This window comes from Paramisgurnus dabryanus, chromosome 20, assembly GCF_030506205.2.
Source record: "Paramisgurnus dabryanus chromosome 20, PD_genome_1.1, whole genome shotgun sequence".
Taxonomy (NCBI): Eukaryota; Metazoa; Chordata; class Actinopteri; order Cypriniformes; family Cobitidae; genus Paramisgurnus; species Paramisgurnus dabryanus.
In genome coordinates, this window is record NC_133356.1 from 4296348 (window position 1) to 4320246 (window position 23899).

Consider the following 23899-nt stretch of genomic DNA (forward strand, 5'->3'; position numbering starts at 1 on the left):
TGTCAAGAATCAAGAATAGTGCTGACGTTTGCAGACATCACACTTATGCAAAATGTTTTTGATGTCCATTTGATGTATTTATTGTTGTGTTTACATATACCTGTTGTAGGTCTTTCATGGAAATTACTTCCCTGAAACTTTAACCTTCATCGACATAAAAGGACTGTGAGATAATCCACATCTAGATTGTAAAATCTGTGAGCAGAATACATTAGCTGGGGTGCTTAAGTAGATTAGGAACACAGGGTTAGTACAAGGACTCTCATAGGAGACAATTATTGTTCAATGTACCTCACCTGTTAGTTTGGTCCAGAACGCCCCCTTGAGGAAGACAACTTGTGTTTCATAGGATTGTATGTGCCACATACTTAGTTCGAAAGAGACGCATGAGCCTTCGCAAGAGACCAGTATATACTAGACTTGGGACTGGGCTATTTTGAACTGGACTAGTAAATGCACATTCACCCGAAAAACACCCTAAAATCTGCATAGCAACCTCCCTCGAACGTGCCGGATAAAGAGTACTGACTCATTTGACTGGTTTAATAGAAAGAGCATCTGCTACAGTATCTGAAATCAATGAGGATTTGTAGGTCAAATGAGAAGGAGGATTATTGTGTCATTTTATATAAAATACCACCAAGGACATTTCTCCCCTCTAAATAAATAAAAGACTAAATGTTTTACTGTAAGAAGAGTAAGTACAACATCTGCTGTTACAAACAAATTTTATTCTGCAATATTTTGAACTGTAAATAGACAGTACAAAAACATTTACATTTTAAATTAAAGAAATTATTTACAGTGTGCTTGGTTTAAAATCCCTGAATTACAAAACCCCCATACAGATGTGATGAGTAAATGCAGATCTGATTTGCTGTCATTCAAATCGGTGATATTTAAAGCTTATTTTAGGTTCAGTACAAGCTCAATATAAGATCAACAGCATTTGTGACAAACATAATAATTTATTTAGTAATCTAAAGTACGTCTTTACAGTATGGTAAAACATAAAAAAACATAAAAATGTGCAGTTTGTGGGTGTGTCCTTTAAAATGCAAATGAGCTGATGCAAACATTGATCACAATGATGGTGGTTTGTTGAAATTGAAACTCAATAGGCTTTATGCCCAGCTGCACTACTTCCTAAACTTCACCCAGCTCCTTGTTTCCTGTCTGCCATTATTGGACAAACTGATTCATCCAGGTGTGTCTGATTATTGTTGTTGTGACTACTGAGGTCAGGCACACCTGGATTAATCAGTTTGTCCAATAATGGCAGACAGGAAACAAGGAGCTGGCTGAAGTTCAGGAAGTAGTGCAGCTGGGCATAAAGCCTTTGCTGTTAATGATTTTTTCTCTTTCTCTCTGCACTAAATGGCAGTGCTGTGGATGGACAGTGCAGATTAAGAAAGTATTATTGTAATAAGACTTGCTACCTACGTGACAAAATAGTCGAAATCTGAATGACCTATTTTTTCACATTCTTGCAATGGTTTACCAAAACTAATTTACTGGGTTGTTGTTTTTTCAAGGTTGATTGAGACCCAATTATAGCACTTGAAAAAAATCTGATTTTTATGATGTGACCCCTTTAAATGCTGGAAAAACAGCATCTTTGTTTTTAAGAATCTTGTTTACCTTTCTGCTTTAAACCCCATTTTAATTCATTTTGTCTGTGATAACCAACATTAAATTATTTAAAATAAAGATGCTTCATGATGCCATAGAAGAACAATTTTTGGCTGAATGGTTCCATAAAGAACCTTCTACATCTGAAAAACATTTCTGATTCACAAAAAGTTATTTGTAGAGAAAAAGGTTCTTGAGATTGTAAAAAGATAGTTCTTCAAACTAGATAGTTGGTCTTTGAGGAACCAATAATGGTTCTTCTTTTTTTTTTTCACTGTGAAGAACCTTTTAGGCCCCTTTTATTTTTAAGAGTATATGTCACAAATGCTGTTGATAGAGCTTAATTAGTATTTATGTATTCTATTAAGGACTTTAAATTTGATCTTTTTGTATCCTGTATCAAAGTAAATTGGCTCATCGTTGGTTTCCTGTGCGTTGTGATCCTCCTAGAATTCCTTTAAAGCAAGTAAACGCGTCCACAGCTGCTCTGCGGTGATGCTGGGGAGTTTTTTAGAGTATCTGATGAAGAGAAACGTCCCGCCTGCAGTGGACGCAATCGCACACAGCCACAGACCTCGAGTGATCACCTGCAGATCAACGATACATTTACACATAGATCAACTTGTGAGTCTTCAGAATATTTAAGATTTCCAGTAAGTTTGAAAAGGGATAAAAGTTTTTCCAACAAATCAAACTGCACCAATCAAATGCTGTGCCTTTATACCAACGGGACAGTGACACTTATATTTAAGCATGTAAAATTATTCCTGCAGTAAATATATCAAACAGGATATTACACGATATCATGCGTTTTAACTCTTTCCCCGACATTGACGAGTTAACTTGTCAATTAAGACAAACTTTTGCGTGCCAAAGACGAATTTTTACGGCAATCCATATTACCGATATTATCCACTATGTGGGGATATTACCCATGTTATAAAACAAGGATGCGTCTATCAGTAATCACCCGCGGTTACGAGACATCCAAAAATATTTTTTATGATATTTGGGTCATGGTCACTCGGGTCAATAGAAATAAAGATGCCAATTAACTATTTTAAACAATTACTACTTAATAAAAAAACCGGCCAGGAATATATATATTTTATGTGCGGTCCGAGTTGTGGGCGGGTTAGTTGAAAACGACGGTCGGGTGCGGGTTGTTTATACATTGACCCACGCATCACTGGCATCTATAGATCCAAAAGCAGTAAATATACTGTGTGTATGTTTTGATCATCGTTCTGAATCTAATATCTAACAAAAGTCCTTTACAAAAATGCAATTATCTCAAAATTGGGTATTTTTAAAGAAACCTACCCATATTTGAGAGGTGATAAAAAGAGAACTAATGAAGATAGGATAAAACGGTTGTTTGTTTGAAAGCAGAGAGTCTGTTCTTTCATTTGATAGATGCATCCTTGATTTTTAACATGGGTAAGAGTCCCACCTATTGGAAAATAGCGGTAATATTGATTGCCGTAAAAACTCGTCTTTGACAGGGAAGCGTTTTTTCTTAATGATATATTGTACGTTTATATAATATTTTTTTAAAAAAATTCTGGAAGGCATTCAACTTTTGTAAAAATTAATAAAAAATGCTGGCACTGGGTGACAACTTAAAAAAAAAACTGGCGGGGAAAAGAGTTAATTATTAGCATTTTTCATATGTGTTTGATCACGACTCTCTTTAATACCTTATTCTGCCAATGCCAGCGCTTTACAGCTTCATGGTATCGTGTCCTGCTGAATGTGACCTAAGAGTTAAAAGATTATAAATGTGAATCACTGGACAGTAACCAAACTTTAACAAGATAAAATAAGACATCTTACCATTGTGTAAAGGGGAATGATTGTTTTCGGCATGATGAAGTGAAGAACATTGTCCAGGTACTTCCGGAACAAGAAATAGTTGGAGTTTACGTGCGCTCTCATCTAAGACAAAAGCACATATACCAAAATATATAAACCAAGCGCACATAGACCATGCGATCAGCTTTACTGTCTATGCCAAAATATGAAATCTCCCAAACCCTTAATGCTGTATAAATGCGTATTGATTTACAACCTTAAAACCTTCAGAAAGTTTTGTCAGACCAAAGTTATTTTAAAGTTAGTTTAAGCACCTTAAAATTGTGCCACAAAAAAACTTCAAAGAACATTTAAACTAAAGTGTGTTCACATTTGTACTTATAAGTTTGACCCTTGTTTTACTGTGGCTTGTATGTCAATTTTAATGAGCAGAAGCTGGAGGTTAAATATTTCACATTACAACTACAGGAAGTCATGTGACTGTAAAGAGACAGCTGATAAAGTCATGAAATACCTCAACATAGTTGTACATGGCGAGGTCACAGATAGCATGATCATCAGGTACACGGACTCTGGTGTACTCCTGGAGAACAGCGGCTGCGGGTTTATGAAAAAAAAGAGTAAACATTTCCAAAATGTAATTCCAATAATCTGTAGGGTATTTATATTTTTATCAATGTAAGTCTTCTTTGTGTTTTTGTTCTTTGTCATGCCATGCCTTGGATTCATGGTTTCTTTTTTATTATTTATTAAAGTTATCTGCATTTACATCCATCTCAAGCTCATTTCATGGACTGCACTTTGCGACAGTGGCGGCTTGTGACTGCTCTCCCGAGGGGCGCAAATTCAAAATATGTTTTGAATGTTGTGTGTTTTCTGTCATTTTCAAAATATGAGTTTGTTGCATCATGTGAACCACGTGCATGTGTCTTGTCAAAATAAATGCATGCTGAACATGCGTTGAAAGGGTTTAAGCAAAAGACACTTACTTAACACTAAACTATGATTACACATGCAGTTAAGCAAGTATCTGGCAAACGCAAGCATCTCTTTTCATAAACCCTTTAGACGCGTCTGCAGCAGGCACTTATTTTGACAAGATGCATGACGCACACGAGCCACACACATGATGGGCTAAATACATGTTGTGATTTTCTTCGCATAGTGCGCAATCGAAAAAAGAAGTCACCGTCAGCCACCGCGTTATGACCACCAAATATGAAACGAGCTTGAGATGGATTTAACTCTTTCCCCAACGCCATTGATGAGTTATCTCGTCAATCCGCAATACCGCTATTATCCAACAGCTATTATCCGCAACTTATAATACCCCAAAATGCTGTATGTCCGTCTTATTTTTAAGGATCGTTCTGAATCTGATCTCTTACAAAAATCCTTTAAAAAAATAGAATTATCTCAGCATTTTGCTCAAAATTTTGTTGTTTTTGAAGAAACCTACCCATATTTCAGAGGTGAAAAAAAATAAGTGATGAAGGTATGATGAAACTTTTTTTTTAAGCACAGGGGCTCTTCTTTCATTTAATATATTGTATGTTTATATATTTAAAGAAGAGCGTTTTCTGGGAGGCATTAAACTTCACATGTGGGAAAGAGTTAAATGCAGATAACTTTAATAAATCTAAAAAAGGAAACATGAATTTATTGCACGCCACAAAACAGGGAAGTTACACATCACTAGCAACAATAACCGACAAAACACAATGGCAAACACAAGGGCAGGACAAGACAATTAGAACAGGGAAATGTAACAAAACTACAAAGACCATGAACTAAGGACTACAAAAGGAAATGGCATGAGACTTCATAACAAAAGACATGAACATGAAAAGACAAAAACACAAAGAACCCTTACAATCATTTAAACATGTGAAGACGCTCTTAGACCTGGTTTAACACACATGGTTTAGATTAGGCCAGGACATCAATGTCATGTTTGAGTGAGATTTATTAATAAACATAATTTCAAATGAATTATTTGACTCTGAATATTATTTTGTAGCCAGTTTTTTGTCTTACCAAAGTTTTCATTTAGTTGGTCCATAATCTCATCAAATACTAAACAATCCTCAAAGCCCTGTGAAACAAAGATAAACACTTGCATTACTTTTCTTGTTGTCCCTTTAAGCAAAAACAAAGAGAAAATCATTATCAACTTCTTAATCATAACTTTAGAGAGGTTTATATTAAAGGTAGGGTATCTAATTTTGAAAACACGCACAGATCAGACGGTCACATCTCATGTCTCATTCACCAGAGAGAAAACTTTGCAGTACAAAGTGAATAACATTTCCAAAATAACCAACAAAAACAACTGGTTTACATCAGAATTGGTTAAAGCACACGTTCGGTTGTGTAGACGTAGTAACTATATCGTTACGCTAATCCGTAAACGAACACAAATTTCATAAGCAACACAATGTTTCATCAAAGTAGAATATCTGAATCCATCTCAATACAAACATATCGCGTACCTACCTTACCAAAATAAACCCTTTGCCTCCTGCAGCTGTTTGCATCTCGTGGTAAAGCAGTAAAGTTACCGATGTTAATTTGGGTTTTGGCTCTTTGCTGATCCAGGCAGTTTTTGCTGTTGTTGTTATAAAATATGTCTTTTGTTTTGTGGCTCCTGCAGGTTGTCAATTCAGCAGAAAAGTTTGCCATTCTCGCTGTTTACAGACGGGAGGTGAGCGCACGTGAACGCGCAGATGGTGTCTGCGTGAACAGGCTGCACGGTGGCATTCAAATTACACTTACGGATAAGGGACAAAAAATGTCCGTTCGGACCGAGATCTATGATTGGTTGAAAATTTTTTGGTCCTACGCCTTTCACAGATGACATAAATTTCTACAAATACATTTAAACAACTTAACACAGTGATTGCTAGCAGGATGTAAGATGACTTTTAACCAACATACGGTAACTAAAAATGTTTCTGGATCAAATCTGATACCCTGCCTTTTAACTAACAAAACACCAATATTTGTATATTTATGAATGCTGTTAACATATTATAAGATAGATAAAGAGGTGCACATGCACAGCTGTTGCAATATTTCTTTACACATAAACCACAAACTTACTGCATTCATGCCTTGACCATAGAACGGAACCACGGCGTGAGCGGCATCTCCCATCAGGACGCATTTATCAAGCAGATGATACGGCGTACATTTCACTGAGACCATAGCCTGAGCCGGCAATCTGAAGAAATCCCTCTTTAGAGCCTCACTGAAAGAAAAAAACACACAAATATCAAAAAAGTCAAACTGTTTAATTCTAGCGATACAGACGTCTCCACAAAACAAATTTTGAAAAAAAATTTGACTTTCTTTGGACATTTTTAGGGCTCCATGATGGAAGCAGCATATAAATCATACAGATCTATGGTTTTTGAAAATATACGTTTTCTATGATGGGTAGGTTATGTATATTAATATAATAAGCAGTGTTGGTATCAGTATCGTTAAAAGTGTACAAATAAGTACCAGCATCGTATCGTTGGCAAAAAAGTGGTATCCCCATCCCTACCATACATACAGATATTTACATATTTATACACAATCACATATTTTTGATAAATCTTTAAGTGCTGAAATATGTGTCAAATATGCCTGTAAGAACTGTGCAATCACTTATACAACTTTTGTAAATCTTTGAAAAGAAATGAGAACTGGAAATCTTCAGAGGAGTCTCAGATAGCGAACAGCACATTCAGCAGTTGTTTAAAATCACTCGCTGTTCTCAGCACTACAAACTCACTGCTCTCATAACCTCCACAAGACTTCAATTTCACACCTTAATAAGAAATGCTTCAGACCTGAGAAACATTGTAGCAGAACGAGTGATAAAAGAGAGAGAGAGAGAAGTGTACTCACACGCCTATTAGAGGAACTGAGTCAGGGAAGTATATCTGGAAAAACCGAATGACCTCATCACCGGAACGAATCTTGTCAAACTCCTCAAAGGGCATGAAGAGGGTGCACGTGAACGTCTTGTCCTAAATATGAAAACCATCAAAGCAACCGTAACTACAGTGTATCACCAAAACAAAACACAATAAATATTCTGTTGCATCTGGAGGTCAATGTTAAACTATTCATCAACCATATCCTTTAACTGGATTTCAAAAGCCCCTGAATATATCCGAAATAATACAAACATACCCGCTGGAAGTTTTGGGGAATACCAGTGGTTAGATTGTGTAAAAGTTTCAATCACATAGTAAGTTGGCAAATTCTGCAGGAAATTATGAAATAATCTTACCAAGTTAGGCAGGGCGATCATCATGAAAGTGTTTCTGGGCCAAATGTGCAAATAATTGGGCTCCATTGCAAACTTAAAGGAGAGAGAAATCAGATGAGTAATCAGACATAAGGAAGGCAAGTTTTTCTGATAAGATTTCGGTGATGCTTACATCTCCATCTTTGGGGGGCATGGTGAGCTCCATGTACCCATGAGGAATATACGTCTGGCTATAATTGAAGCGGCTTTGTCGCAGGAACTGCTTTCTGACAGCGGAGAAAGCACCATCGCATCCCACCATCAGATCTGCCTGGGTCTCCTTTTTCTGGCCATCGGGTCTATTAGCAACGAAAAATAAACTTGAATTGAAAAAAGTAATAATAATAATTTACCCAAAAAATACTGTCATGATTAACACTTACTTTGTTTCAAACTTGCAAGCTTTTTTTTGTTGCAAAAAACACAAAATAGAAAGCTTTATATATAATTCAAAACCTTGTGCATTTCTTTCCCAAAATTTCCTCTCAACACTAACTACAGACAGAAGTAAGGTTTATTATTTTGTTCATAAAATATTACCATTGCACACCCTTAAAAGAGAGACAGTCAGATAGAAAGAGGAAACTGTTTACCCAAAAAAGGTCATTGTTCCTTTCTCTGGACTCCAGTCGTGCAGTTTGTGACTGAAGTTCAATGTAGTGTTTGGATACGCCTCTGCCGCTGTGACACATTGATTTAATTCTGTGTTTAATTCGCTTAATACGATCAACAACCGTTAAACACATTTACATTTAAAAAGACTTTGCATGCACAGTAGGGCTGCACAATATGACAAAAAACATAACTGTTGATTACACCCCATGATACTGTAATTAAGATTGTGGGCTTGTTAAGTCTGACATCACGCATCGCTTCCAGGTCCAACTGATCTCAAATGCCATAAAGAAATAACAAAACAATCACGCTAACATACATTCGTATTATAATGCAAAACTCCCAAAAACACCTGATCCTAATTTTTTTCTCCATAACTGTAAAAAAGGACACCCCTCAAAGTGGACTCTTCCAAACTCCCCTGCCTCTATTCGCGAGTTGGACTGATCCAAAGTTGCGGTGAAGTTATGCAAAACAGTTATCAGCGAGTGAGGCTGCAAAGATGCGCTGTAGATAGTTAATTACAGTTAATTTAGTTAGGAATATCATGATTAACGGACTTTGTGGATTGTGTGTGCGTGCAACTGATTGTAAGTAGGCTATTTTCTGCATATTAGTGATTAATATATGGTTAAGAGATAAATAAGAGTGCTATCGCGGCATTACGTGCGAATGCATAATAATAATCCGGTTTGCTTATTACTGTATAATGTCACTTAAATATCTTGTTTTAATGATATATAATCATACAGTGTTGTTTATCAAGAAAGTAATTAAGGCTGCTCTTATGTTATATCGTTATATATGATACCATTACAATGTGTCTTGGAACATGCCTGGGCTTGTCAGTCTGCGCTGTTGACGTGCAATATATCGCGGGCAGTACTAAAATAGCCAGTGAATAATATTGTATTCATGTACCTTAGTTTATATTTGTTTCTTTTATGTGACATTTAATATGCTTCTTATAAGATTTAAGTACTGTTTATAGATCTGTGAATGTATACTTATGCTTATTTATATTTGTATCTTGTTTATGTTTACAGAACCACACATACATGCCATTAAGAATAAATAATCAATAAGTACAGACTGGTGTGAGACCTAATGTTCTAACCGGACATCCTGCAGCTGTTCAATAAATCCGAATCAGAAAAGAAATAGTGAATAGCAATTTAATATGGTCCTTCGAGCCGGATCAGTGATCTGCTGCAGTTATGTCTCACCCAGAAAGAGAACCCCCTGCTGTGCGACCAAGGAGACAAGTGAATCTCCCACATTACCTTGCAGACTACGAAATCAGCGTACCTAAGCCTCATCGACAGCAGACGCATTCACCTAGCTACCATGATGTACAAGATGATTACCCACCAAGTACTATGGATCATTCCAGATCCACTTCACCACTCAGCCAAGCATCAGAGTGCTCAGAATGGATATTAAAGGACCAGTGGGACAATACATCTGAAAGACTGAGAGAGGAGAATGCTGCATTAAAACGACAAGTGCAACAAATACCAGAGATTACAGCCATGTTAGAGGAGATGAAGCGAGAGAATGCAACCTTGCAACGACAAGCTAGCCAGCTCCCTGAAATCTTTTCAGCAGTCCAAGAGATGCGTCAACAGAATGTTGCACTCTTTCAAGAGATTCAAAGCCTGAAATCTGAGCGGAGAACTCCTCCTGAATCAGTCATTTCACCGCAGCCATTTCCAAGCTCTCACATTCTAGCAGCACACATTCAGACACCAGAGTTAAACCATCCTATACCAGCCCCACGCTCAAGAATGCCTTCTGCTGCTGCTAAAAGACAGCTATGCCCAACTGGACCAGATGAAAGCTCAGAGCTGACTGCACATCTGAAAAATATGAATATTTCATCCTCGTCACATGAGAGACATCCCTTTACAGCACAGTTTAGCGACTCACCACGGTTCAGGTATCAAGACTCTCTTCCATATTCCCTGCCACCTCGGCTGTCTGAGTTTATGGTCCCATCACAGGATCAGAGGAAATCAGATCACACCAAACACAGTTCAGAGCATCCTTTACCCTCATCTACCCCTGAGAAAACCTACAGAGGTCCAACCCCTACCATACCCTTTCTGACGTCGCCTGACCCTAGGGAGTTCTCCAGGCTGAGAATTGCGTTAGATAACATCCTACCTGATGATGCCACAGAACACTTTAAGTTTCAAATCCTGACAGACCATCTGAAACTGGAGGAGGCTCTTCTGGTGGCAGACTCGTACAGCAATTCGAAGTTTCCTTTCACAAATACTATGAGAGCTCTGAACAAAATGTATGGTCAACCTCACCAATTAGCACTGCAACGTATCGCTGAGCTTATGGATGGACCTAACATACGGAGTGGAGATGTCGGAAGCTTCAGAATGTTTGGGCTGCAGGTGCGTTCGCTTGTCAGCATGGTGCAGCAGCTGGGCCACAAAGGTAGAATGGAGCTGGAATGCGGATCACATGTGTCTCGTCTACTGAGTAAACTGCCTCATGACCTCAGATCTAGTTTTAAGCGGTACATCCATCCTCTCCAAGTTGCTATTCCCACACTGCTTGACTTTGCTGATTGGCTGGAATATGAGCTTCAAGTACAGGAAGACAGTAGCCAATATACTTGTCATTCAAAGCAGGATTCTTCGGCACGCATCAGAGAGGTGAAAAAAGAGCCTAAGCAGCATCGTAGACCAACTACTATTCTCCTTGGGACTGAAAAGCCATCGTCCACGTTTACGTCCTCTGCTACGTCTAAACCAGCTTCAGTCAGCACAGAGAAGGTGAAAGCTTTTTGTCCATACTGTGACAACAACAAGCATTATTTGAATAGCTGTGATAATTTCAAGCTTCTCAACAAAGACATGAAGATTGACTGGATAAAGACAAAGAACCGATGCTGGCGTTGTGGTCGTGGACATCAAGCAGCTAACTGCACTTTGAAGACCTTTTGCTCAACATGTAACAGGAAGCACCTGTTAGTTCTGCATGATGTAAATGAGCAAGTCAAGCCACCTCAGCAGAGTACAGTTAATTCTAGTGCAGTTTTGTATGTTGACCGCCTCACATCCAGCAGTAAAGTGCTGCTCAAAGTGATCAAGGTTCTGATCAGGAATGGTAACAGAACGATAGAGGCTTATGCAGTGTTGGACGATGGGTCAGAGCGGACCATCATTCTACATGATGCAGTGGAGCAGTTGGGACTTGTAGGAGAGCCCGAAGACCTTGTGCTTCGCACAGTGAGACAGGATACACAGGTCATTCATGGGGCGGCAGTGACCTTTACTGTGTCCCCAACTGTTAACCCCAATAAAGCCTACAAGATCCGTAACGCCTTTACAGCCAAAGTACTCGGCCTGGCAGAACATACTCACCCAGTCAGCATCCTGCAAAGGAAGTTCAAGCATCTTGCTGAGTTACCACTAGAACAGCTGGATAAGGTACATCCTGTGCTTCTCATCGGCTCTGATTGCCCCCACCTTATTACACCTATACAACCAGTGAAACTGGGGCCTCCTGGTGGTCCGGCAGCAGTGAGAACACGTCTGGGATGGACCCTGCAGGGTCCAACGCAAGAGTTAAGCAGTCATCTTTCCCCTGAACAATGCTTCTTTACCTCATTGAGACCCATCAATGACCTTTATGCAAATGTGGAACGATTGTGGCAAATGGATGTTCTACCCTACCAAAGTGAAAAGGTGATCACCAGATCACGCCAAGACAAAGAGTCCATTCAGCTTCTTCAAGAAAACACTGTGAGGGTGAATTTTGATGGTGTTCAGCGATATGCTACTCCTCTGCTCCGTGTCAAGAATATGCCTAACCTCTATGCACATAAGGAAGCCGTCTTGCCACACCTGAGGGGAACTGAGAAACGGCTAGAAAGGGACCCTAATCTGGCTACAGCATACCAAGAGGAGTTGAACAAGCTAGAGAAAGCTGGGTATGTCGTCAAACTAAGTGAGGAGCAGGTGGACGGAACAAAAGAAGCTTGGTACATCCCGCACCACATAGTGCAGCATAATGGGAAGTACAGGGTAGTCTTTAACTGTTCATTTTCCTACCAGGGGCACAATCTGAACGAGCTCTTATTACCTGGTCCAACTCTGGGTCCGTCACTTCTGGCAGTCCTTCTGCGTTTCCGGGAACATTTTGTGGCCATCAGTAGTGACATCCGTGGCATGTTCCATCAGGTACGCCTTTTGCCAAAGGATAAACCACTGCTGAGATATATCTGGAGAGATATGCAAAAAGAAAGAAAACCTGATGTCTATGAATGGCAAGTCCTGCCTTTCGGGACTACCTGCAGTCCGTGCTGTGCCTCGTTTGCTTTACAAAAGCATGTTATTGACCATAGCCAACCTGGAGAGGACACACGGATCTCAGTGGAGCAGTCATTTTACGTTGACAATTGTCTTCAGAGCTTTGCTTCCCCTGACACGGCCAGGAATCTAGTCGACAAACTCTGCAGTCTCCTGGCATCTGGTGGCTTTGAGCTACGACAGTGGGCTAGCAATGACCCTTCAGTTATCAGCCATCTGCCAGCCGATATTCAGTCTCAGAACAGCATCCTCTGGATCAGTGAAGGTCATTCAGATGCACAGGAATCAACTCTCGGCCTTCATTGGACCTGCCATTCAGACACCCTCTCCTATAAACAACGCAAACCTGACCGTCAAGTGCCCACAATGCGCACCATTTACCAGATTCTTGCTCGGCAATATGACCCCCTTGGCTACCTTATACCATTTACCACGCGAGCTAAGGTGATAGTACAAAGGTTATGGGACAAGAGGAGAGATTGGGATGATCCACGACTGCCAGAGGACTTGCTAAATTCTTGGAACCATTGGGAGAGTGAATTGGAAGACCTACAGGACATCAAGTTGCCCCGCTGCTATTGCAGTAAGGAACTAGACTGCCCCACTAGTATGAGACAACTTCACATTTTTTGTGATGCCTCAGAGAAAGCCTATGGCTCTGTGGCTTACTTAAGAACAGAGAACCCTCAAGGTAAAGTAGAGGTGGCCTTTGTAACAGCCAGGTCTCGCGTTGCCCCCAAGAAACAACAGAGCATTCCTCGTCTTGAACTGTGTGCAGCACTCACTGGAGCCCAGCTCGCTAAAGTCCTGAAAACAGAGCTTACGTTACCACTTCATAGCATTACTTTGTGGTCTGACTCCACTACAGTGCTGACCTGGCTTTTATCAGATTCTTGCCGCTTTAAGGTTTTTGTGGGGACCAGAGTGGCAGAGATTCAGGAGTTGACTGAGTCTGATACCTGGCATTACATTCAGTCGAGTGACAATCCAGCAGATGCCATTACAAGAGGAAAGTCTCTCTCTGATCTCATCAAAGATAGCAGATGGAATCAAGGCCCAGCATTCCTCAGACAGACATCAGCCAGCTGGCCAGAGATGCCACCATTAGCCCACATAACACAAGATAGTGAGCTGAAAAAGCTAACCTTCTGTGGACTTGTAACTTCTGCTCTGTCACTACCAGATCCACATAAATTTGGCACCTTATCAGACTACCTCAAAGCACTCATAGAATCCTCGAACAATGGCTCTCCCACAATTGCTACTGAGGAAAATTATAAAGAGGCTGAGCTCTCAGCCCTCCGTCAGATGCAGGAAGAATCATTCCCAGATGAGGTGGTGCACTTAACATCTGCTAAACCACTGCCAAGCAGTAGTCGACTGCTGTGTCTAGCCCCAGAACTGGATAACAGCACCAATCTCATTCGTGTTGGTGGTCGTCTCAGACAGATCAGTCCATTAGCAGAGGATAACATCCACCCCATTGTCATTGATCCACATCACCCACTTACCAAGCTGATTATCAAAGACTATGATGATCGTCTGCATCACCCTGGACCAGAGAGAGTTTTTGCAGAACTCAGGAGGAAATACTGGGTAATAAGAGGACGAGCAGCAATCAGACAACATCAACGCCAATGCACTGAATGCCAGAAATGGCGAGCTAAACCGCATCCCCCCAGAATGGCAGACCTTCCACCAGCCAGGCTAAGAATCCACCAGCCAGTTTTCTATTCTACGGGGATAGATTGCTTTGGTCCTTATCTCATAAAGATAGGACGCAGAAATGAAAAACGTTGGGGGATCATTTTCAAATGTATGACCACCCGCGCAGTTCATATCGATCTCCTCACCAGTATAGACAGTGATTCATTCCTTATGGCCCTTCGTCGCTTCATTGCTCGGCGAGGCAAGCCCTTCGAAATCCTTTCAGATCAAGGAACAAATTTCAAGGGTGGGGAAAGGGAACTCAGGGAAACCTTTGCAGCTCTTCAACCTGAGCTCCAGGTTCAACTTGCAAGCCAACAGATTAAGTTCACATTCAATCCACCCCACGCACCACATTTCGGTGGATGCTGGGAACGGGAAATTCGATCTCTGAAAACAGCCCTGCAAGTAACCCTCGGAGCACAGACAGTCACTGAAGAAGTGTTGCGGACTGTTCTCATTGAAATAGAGGGTATACTCAATGCCAAACCTATTGGGTACACATCTTCAGACATCGCAGACCCAGATCCAGTTACACCAAATATCTTGTTGATGGGGCGGCGAGATGCCTCACTTCCACAAGTGATATACCAGGATACCAAACTCTTGAGCAAACGGAGGTGGAGGCATAGTCAGCTGCTAGCTGATCACTTTTGGATGCAATTCATTCGTAACTACCTACCTAGCCTACAAACCAGACAGAAATGGATGTCAGAGAAGGACAATCTACAAGTAGGTGAAACTGTTATGATTGTTGACCAGCAGCTACCACGTGCGCTTTGGCCTGTCGGAAAAATTACACAGGTCTATCCAGGAAAGGATAATCGTGTCAGATCAGCTGAAATCAAAGTGAAAGACAGAACATACGTAAGGCCGGCAACCAAAATCATCAGCCTACCTCCATTGCCAGAGTGACCTTTCATTACTTATCAAGGCCTTTTTCATTGTTCAAATTCATATCACGAATTTGGGGGCGGCTGTAAAAAAGGACACCCCTCAAAGTGGACTCTTCCAAACTCCCCTGCCTCTATTCGCGAGTTGGACTGATCCAAAGTTGCGGTGAAGTTATGCAAAACAGTTATCAGCGAGTGAGGCTGCAAAGATGCGCTGTAGATAGTTAATTACAGTTAATTTAGTTAGGAATATCATGATTAACGGACTTTGTGGATTGTGTGTGCGTGCAACTGATTGTAAGTAGGCTATTTTCTGCATATTAGTGATTAATATATGGTTAAGAGATAAATAAGAGTGCTATCGCGGCATTACGTGCGAATGCATAATAATAATCCGGTTTGCTTATTACTGTATAATGTCACTTAAATATCTTGTTTTAATGATATATAATCATACAGTGTTGTTTATCAAGAAAGTAATTAAGGCTGCTCTTATGTTATATCGTTATATATGATACCATTACAATGTGTCTTGGAACATGCCTGGGCTTGTCAGTCTGCGCTGTTGACGTGCAATATATCGCGGGCAGTACTAAAATAGCCAGTGAATAATATTGTATTCATGTACCTTAGTTTATATTTGTTTCTTTTATGTGACATTTAATATGCTTCTTATAAGATTTAAGTACTGTTTATAGATCTGTGAATGTATACTTATGCTTATTTATATTTGTATCTTGTTTATGTTTACAGAACCACACATACATGCCATTAAGAATAAATAATCAATAAGTACAGACTGGTGTGAGACCTAATGTTCTAACCGGACATCCTGCAGCTGTTCAATAAATCCGAATCAGAAAAGAAATAGTGAATAGCAATTTAATAATAACAAAATACAAGATTGCCACACATGGACATGGATTTTTTACGAATTATTAACTCCACGCCAGCCATTTTTTTTTAAAGTTGCCCGCCTGCATTTTTTGTGATTTTCACAAAATGCCTTCCAGGAAAACTTTTCTTCTAAAAATATAAAAACATACAAATATATTAAATGAAAGAACAGACCCTGTGCTCTCAAACAAACAATAAACAAACAAACAAAATGGGAAAAAAAACATTTCATCATATCTATATTTTGTCTCTGCTTATAAACTATTAAATATGGGTATTTTTCTTTAGAAATATTTCTTTAGTAAAAAGCTGAAATAATTGCATTTTTGTGAAGGAATTTTGTTATAGATCAGATTCAAAACAATTATCAAAACAAACACAGAGTTTAAAATTAATAAAAAAAAATTTGCTTCAGTTTTTTATAAATTGGGTAAGTTAATACTGGATAATCGCAGTATTGCAGATCAACATAAAACCACATCAGGAACAAGATTTTTTTATGCAAATGTTTTCTCTTAATTGACAAGATAACTCATCAATGGCGAGGAAAGAGTTAATATATTGCTGTCGGTGATTCTGTGAGCCTGGAGACTCCGGTGTACACTGAGAGTTTGTACAATTTTCACTTTAATGTGTGATATGAATAAATAGTGCTTATAAATGCCTGTTTAAATAATATTTTCTATTGAAATGAGTGGAGGATTGGACCCGGAAACAGTATTCCTTACGTCATGACTTAACAAGCCCATTGATGTTGATTATTACAATAGAGGTCTTCTCCGGTCCAAAAAATGTACGAGACTCTGCATGACCGTAATCACTTTTTACCAAAACCCAACTTGCATAAATCTTTTTTTTTTTTTTAAGAAAGACCTGACCCAAGACAAACCTGAGAAAATTAGACCCAAGTCCGACCCAGTGGCAATTTTTTAACACGAATGTAGACAGCACTGACGTGTTTGCAGTCTGCAGCGCCGCACCCACTAGTCAGACAGAAAGAATGCCTCGATGCCGCTAAAATTATACCCGACCTGTGTCCGAGGCACATGTGAAACTTTTAAACCCGAACTCGCTCGGGTCGGACCTTGGGTTTTCGGATCTAGGTGGACACGTAAAGAACTTTACATAGAAGTGTTTTAAAGGAGCACTGTGTAGATTTTAGCGGCATCTAGTGGTGAGGTTGCGAATTGCAACCAACGGCTCAGTCCACCGTTCACACCGCCCTTTCTAGGAAATATAGATATGTTTATTATACTGCATTTCTGTCAATAGATCCTCCTAAAATGTACACAGTGCACCTTTAAAAAAAGTTTTAAATTTTTGTGAAAGTTAATATAAACTTCCAAAACAAACAGTGCTCCTGAAATATCTTATCAATATTATCAAGTAGCATCTTGAAGTCTCAGCCTAAGATGCTTTTCAAGTAACATTGAAGTGCTTCACATTCTGGGTTATTACTGGCTGCTTTTTCTTTATTATTCAGTCCAAATCATCTATTTCAAAAAACAATTTTTTAAACAAAGCTCTTGTTTTTTATTGGCACAATTATATTTTTCTCCCCTTAACTTACTTCAAACATAGAGCATGCGTTTAAATCAAAAGATTATGAGGCAAAATGTATAATGTTTTGTCATTTAAAGATGTTTGGCCTGCAGCACTGTCAGGTTTCAGGGATATAGCTTTATTTAATAAGTTATTGTATCATAAAAACTCACACAGCATGTCATATGTTTATAGGACAAAGTATGAAGGGTGGTCGTAAAACAATGTAAATACTTTTTGCATAATTGTAATCCTGATTAGATTTTTGATTCATTCTGCAGCCCTAATGTACATTATAGGAAGCTTACAAATAAGTTATTATGATTACTATTGCTATACATTTACTCTGTTTAAGTGCTCTAAAAATATCATCACACCACAAAGATCCCAATTATTTTGATTAATGAGGAAATATATGACCCTTTAGAGGTGTCGAGAACTACATTGAAATTGGTAAAGTGAAGATGTACCTGTCAGCAGCTCTTTGTTGAGGTTTGCTCTGTCTACGGACAGAATGTACTAACAAAAAGAAAAAACATTGATCAGACACGTTTAAGGTTCTTAGAGTTTGTAAGCAAAAGAAATATGATGATTTTTAATCTCTGTGTGTGTTCTGGATTATCTGGGATCTTTATAGTATGAAAGGATGAATTACTGACATTCCAGATCTTGGATATAGTAATTTATATTTAATTAGTTACATTTATATAGCGCTTTTCCAGTGCTCAAAGCGCTTTACATATGAATGGGGGAATCTCCTCAACCACCACCAATGTGCAGCATCCACCTGGATGATGCGACGGCAGCCATATTGCGCCAGAACGCCCACCACACACCCGCTTATTAGTGGAGAGGAGACCAAGTGATATAGCCAATTAGTATGAGGGATGATTAGTAGGCCAATGGGCAAGTTTGGCCAGGATGCCGGGGCACACCCCTACTCTTTTTCGAAGGACATCCTGGGATTTTTAATGACCACAGAGAGTCAGGACCTCGGTTTAACGTCTCATCCGAAGGACGGTGCTTTTTTTGACAGTATAGTGTCCCCATCACTATACTGGGGTGTTAGGACCCACACAGACCACAGGGTGAGCACCCCCTGCTGGTCTCACTAACACCTCTACCAGCAGCAACCTGGTTTTCCCAGGTGGTCTCCCATCCAAGTACTAACCAGGCTCAGCCCTGCTTAGCTTCAGTGGGCAAGCTGTCTTGGGCTACAGGGTGATATGGCTGCTGTACAATGTAATGTTACAGACATGAGTACAGAGAGTCTAAAGTCTAGCTTACAAAAGCACCATGACACAGATTGTTGCATTACTCATTACTCATTTTAAAGAGCCGTGTGTAAATCTCCTTAACTAGTAGGTAAATGAACCCATAATTGTAAATGGCGTATGAGTTAAGCATCTATAGGGTGACATGTTGCAATTACTCCCAGGGCACATTCATGCATTTAGGTCCCAAGTTACCTGTCCTTTCTTGCCGTAGGGTATAGAGGAACGCTTTCCGTTCACATTGTGGATCATACGAGCATGCATTGGAATGCCTTTGGAGACTATCTAGAAGAAAAAACATACTGCTAAAGATTTAAATTGGCAAAAAAAATCTTGTGGGAACAAAAACAGATTATATAACAGGTCATGGTTTTAAGGTTAAAGGTTTAAAATATTATTACTTTTCCCTTTAAGCAGCAAAGTCATGATCTGACATTTATAGGGTTATTTCAAACAGTACAAAGTGATTTATCCAAAGTTAAAGAGTGCTAAAGAATGCATTGTAATAATCTGTTAAATTGTTCTTCTACATAGAATGTATGTGGCTTTATTAAGTGCCAAAATTATCCAGAAATGTCTTTGAAACCATTCTCTGAATGCATGTAAAAATAGGTTGTAAGGTGGTGCCAAACCCTGACAAAAGGTATTTCAAAAGCCAGCAGCAAATGGCTGAATCCACAGGGAACTGCTTCCTAATTCCTGTTGAATTATCATCTGAAACCTCTCTCAAAGAGTTCACATCTACCCCCCAAGAACACTACCCCAAGTTGTGAGACTGAAACCTCTCTCAAAGAGAAGAGTCACACACCCTACCACACGTTCTCATCCCCCTCTCCTCATGTTCTCAAAGCAAACTGTATATGGAATGCTACATTCTGCAAACACATGTATCTGAAACTGGTCTTGTTTGGTGTTATATGAAGTGTTTTTAATGCAAGTGGTACATCTGGGTTTATTAATATGACAACAGGATTCAATGTTAATCTGTGACAATAAATAAGTAAATTTAACCTAATGTTGGGAGACAACTCCCACCTTAGACATGTTGATCAATCACCAACTGTATGTATATTAGGCAACACCCCTGGGCTTACAAGAACCAATCAGCATGTCATATCACAATGCTTTGTTCTCTGGCTATTTAAGGAGATGTGTAGAAGATTTAGGCGGGACTTTCAATATCGAGAAATGTACCCCCATGATGTTGTCCTGGCACAGCATCATGTATTGTCATTTTACTTTGAGGAATCTGTAACCAGATCTCCATCTCCTTACCAGGTATGCAACGGTTTTTGTTTATTTCGTATTTGAATTGGAATGTAAATTGGCTTCTGAATTATGTTTTACCTACCTGGTTAATAAATTGTTACATTTTTATTCATTCTAATCTTCTCTGTATCATTAACTATTCTAATTTACTATAAGTATTACGAGATCCTTTATCACCATAAATCTACGACCGGGGTATAAATTCATGCTAATTGTCTATACCGATGAACTAAGATGTACAGCCATTACTTTACTATATGTGGGCTATCAGATGATAAGTCAGGACCTCTGATCAGTATCTCTACTATAATTATAGTTTCTGAGTTCTGTATTAAGTTGTATATAGTTGGCTGGGGTTGCGTAAGTATTTTATAATAATAATGAAGGGCACGCCAGCATGGGGCAGTTGCTTCAACCATTTCCTCTGGTTACACGGATAGACTAATTATTTAACCCTAACTAAGTTGTGGATAAATTGTGATGATTATTCGAGGGCTATATAAGTCAGGACCTCTGGTGTGGTTGAGTTTATGTTTCAGAATCCGCACAACGGCCGGTGTGGGCTGATATGATATTGGTAATCGAATGAATGAGTTCATTGTTAACATGAGTAAATAGAATGATCAAATGTTTATCCAAATTCTATATTTATATCAATTTGATTCATATTACAATACGTTTCATATCTTTGGAGTCAGATAATAAGTTGCGTAATGTTAAAACCGGAAGCACCGGAAAAGACTGAATGCGCTATAAACCGCCCATGCCGTTTGGATTCCGTCGTTGGGCCAAGCGGATGGATGGGGTCATATTTGGACTCCTTACAAGGTAATTGAAATCTGTCTCCCCTTGTGATGTCAGAAGGGGATTATTCCACCCCTTAATCTGCACCACCAACCACGACACTGTCCTAAAAAGACACACCCAAAAACTGCACATTTTTGCTCACATCTACAAAGTGGCAATTTGAACACATTATAATAAATTATCTGTGGGGTATTTTAAGATCTGGCATTTTCTGCTCTCTCTCTCTCTTTGTAAAATAACCAAACAATGAAGACAGTCATAGTCATTTGACCTAGTTTCATATGGTCATACTTATTTAGTTCCTCATTTACCTCTGTGTAAAAATTTTTTATTCTTAGTCAGCTGTGTAGTAACACTGCTAATAAAAATCCTTGATGTGATATTGAAAGAATGTAAATTCAGAATCAGGCATTATAATTGGACTAAACCCACCTTATCTTCTATTCCCACATGCTTTAAGGCTTGGCGCCCCCTATGGGACAGGGCCAAGTTTATGCTTCGACCCCTCACGACTTTGGCTTGACGAATATCTATAAGGATAAAAGTTAAAATTCAGTTTCTTTAATGGTGTAAATCATTCCAAGATGATCTTTGTGCCTATAGTCGACTCTCCTGTACCTTCTCGAGATTCATACAGTGTAACGTCAAAACCTCGTTTTGCGAAGAAGCAGACGTTCAAAGCTCCAACCTAAAATGAGAGAATTCAAATTAAATTGAGCATAGTACAAAAACACTTGTCATGTTATGAAAATGGCAACAATTTATAGTCTTTTATGTAATGATATAAAGGTTTATGCTTAGCATGTAATGGCCCAGGGCTATATTGTCATTTTTTCTTATACATATGCACTGTCAGTGGTTCTTAAAGTGTGGTACGCAAAGGAATCACTAAATTAAATGTACATTCATGAGTTTTCCTACCCAGATAGTCTTTACAATTAAATGGTAAACAAACTTGCTCCTCGAAGAGAGCTCGAACCCAAAGCTCGTCTCAAACCCCAAGTTCAGAGTTGGTCAATATGTTGGTACTTGGAGAGCCAAATATTTCCTAAAGTTGTACTTTAAAAAAGCTTTAAAAAGTACTTTTGTGTGTTTTCATTACCATTGGCCAAACCATGGTAATACTACAGTAACCATGCTTGGTTTATCAATGGTTTTTTGTAGCAAAACAATGGTTATGTTATTTTTTTAGGTTTCTCAACTAGGGGCTGGGGGCAACTAGTAGCCAAACTTTCAAAAAGACCTCAAGATGACTTAAAATTTTTGAAGTGTTAAAATATTATATTCCTTGGTGTTTGATTTTTAATTTTAATAAAATTTTTATAATTTTTATTTATTTAAAGGCACTCAAGGACACCCTACAAATCAGTGGCGGCCAGTGACTTATTTTTCGAGGGCGCACGATGCAAAGCTCGTCACAACATGTATTTAGCTCGTCATGTGTGTGACTCATCATGTCAAAATATGTGTCCGGAGTGTCATGTGAACTTATGTGCATCACGTATCATGTCAAAAAATAAGACTGCCTGCAGCAGATGCTTCGAAGGGGTTTATGATAAAGAGACGCTCACGTTTTCCAGATTCTCGTTAATTTCATGTGTAATCAGATATTAGGTTTTTTTTGTAAACGTGAGGATCTCTTTTATCATAAAGCCTTTCAACGTGTGTAGAGGCACCAGTTTTGTGCGGGTCAACCCGCACCTGACCGACGCTTTCAACTAACCCCCCCGCAACTCGAGTCGGACAACAACAAAAAAATATTTAGGCTATTGTACCCGACCTGCTTCCTGGTCCGCATTACTAGTACTAGTACTATATAAATTACAAAGGTTTAATTGGCATCTTTATTTCAAACGACCCGACCAACCGCTACCTGAATAACATAAAAAATATTTTTGGATGACTCGTAACCGTGGGTAACCCGCTCATTTTGGCACGTATTTTGAAATGACGCATCATGCACATGGTTCACATGACGCAATGAACACATATTTTGAACTCGCTGATACAAAAAATAAAACATGGAATAACAATACATTTCAAAATAGACAATTTACATTCAGTTAAAAAGAAAAAAAATTATAAAAAATTATTATAAAAAAATAACTTTTTATCATTAATATACATATTTAGTTATTCCAAGCTCTATTAAAATGATATTTATTATTTTATTTTATTAGAAACTGTGGGAAAGGGGTCTTCAGATTTTGTGATATTATTTCTTCTATATTTCACACAGATAACTGGACTCTTTATAATTATTATTAAGAAATAAAGTATTATATTTTGTAATTTGATCAAGGTAAAACTCGTTCATGTCAATATACCTGATATATTGGAGCTTGTTTACCGAGTTTCAAAATCACTCTGTAGATGATTAACATTATCATCGTGTCTGTTGTACTGTAGCAAAAATATACAACTGTACTAGTGATAATATTAGAGATTCATTTATATATTTTTTAAAAATACAATTTTAAAAAAGTTATCCTTGTCTGCCTTTTTGGGTATTTTTTCATCATACTGTGAGGTCACTAACTGCTTTAATACATACAGACTATATATAAGAGCATTATAAAATATGTAATCAAGTCATAAAGATTAAATGATTCTCACCAAACCGCCTCCCACCACTGCTATCGTTTTCCTCTGGTCGCTTCTAGATTGACGTGTGTGTATGGGAACCGTCTCCATGTTTAATAATCCTAAATTATTAAAAATGAGTTTAATAGGGTTTCTGCTGATGTCAAACTGTAAGTGACTGCGAATTTCAAAGAGTTTTAAAGCGGCGATGTCAGGTTATGAAGGAGGAGC

General features: G+C 38.8%; 1 protein-coding gene, 1 long non-coding RNA gene and 1 pseudogene across 2 annotated transcripts; all 3 read right to left on the minus strand.

Annotated features, from left to right (window-relative positions):
• Positions 1-95: 95 nt before the first annotated feature.
• Positions 96-1174, minus strand: LOC141281321 (uncharacterized). Its single transcript, XR_012335552.1, has 2 exons — positions 297-1174; positions 96-195 (listed from the first exon to the last, which is right to left on the minus strand). It is a non-coding gene; the product is annotated as an uncharacterized lncRNA (long non-coding RNA).
• Positions 1175-1205: 31 nt separating this feature from the next.
• Positions 1206-23886, minus strand: kmo (kynurenine 3-monooxygenase). Its single transcript, XM_065296079.2, has 15 exons — positions 23702-23886; positions 21704-21773; positions 21518-21615; positions 19205-19294; positions 18206-18254; positions 8344-8431; positions 7884-8049; positions 7733-7804; positions 7345-7466; positions 6550-6697; positions 5485-5542; positions 3962-4044; positions 3469-3570; positions 3333-3392; positions 1206-2219 (listed from the first exon to the last, which is right to left on the minus strand). The coding sequence occupies exons 1-15, from the start codon at positions 23777-23779 to the stop codon at positions 2079-2081; spliced, it is 1425 nt and encodes a 474-aa protein (XP_065152151.1). The 5' UTR covers positions 23780-23886; the 3' UTR covers positions 1206-2078.
• Positions 18857-18973, minus strand: LOC135787706 (5S ribosomal RNA; annotated as a pseudogene).
• Positions 23887-23899: the final 13 nt, after the last annotated feature.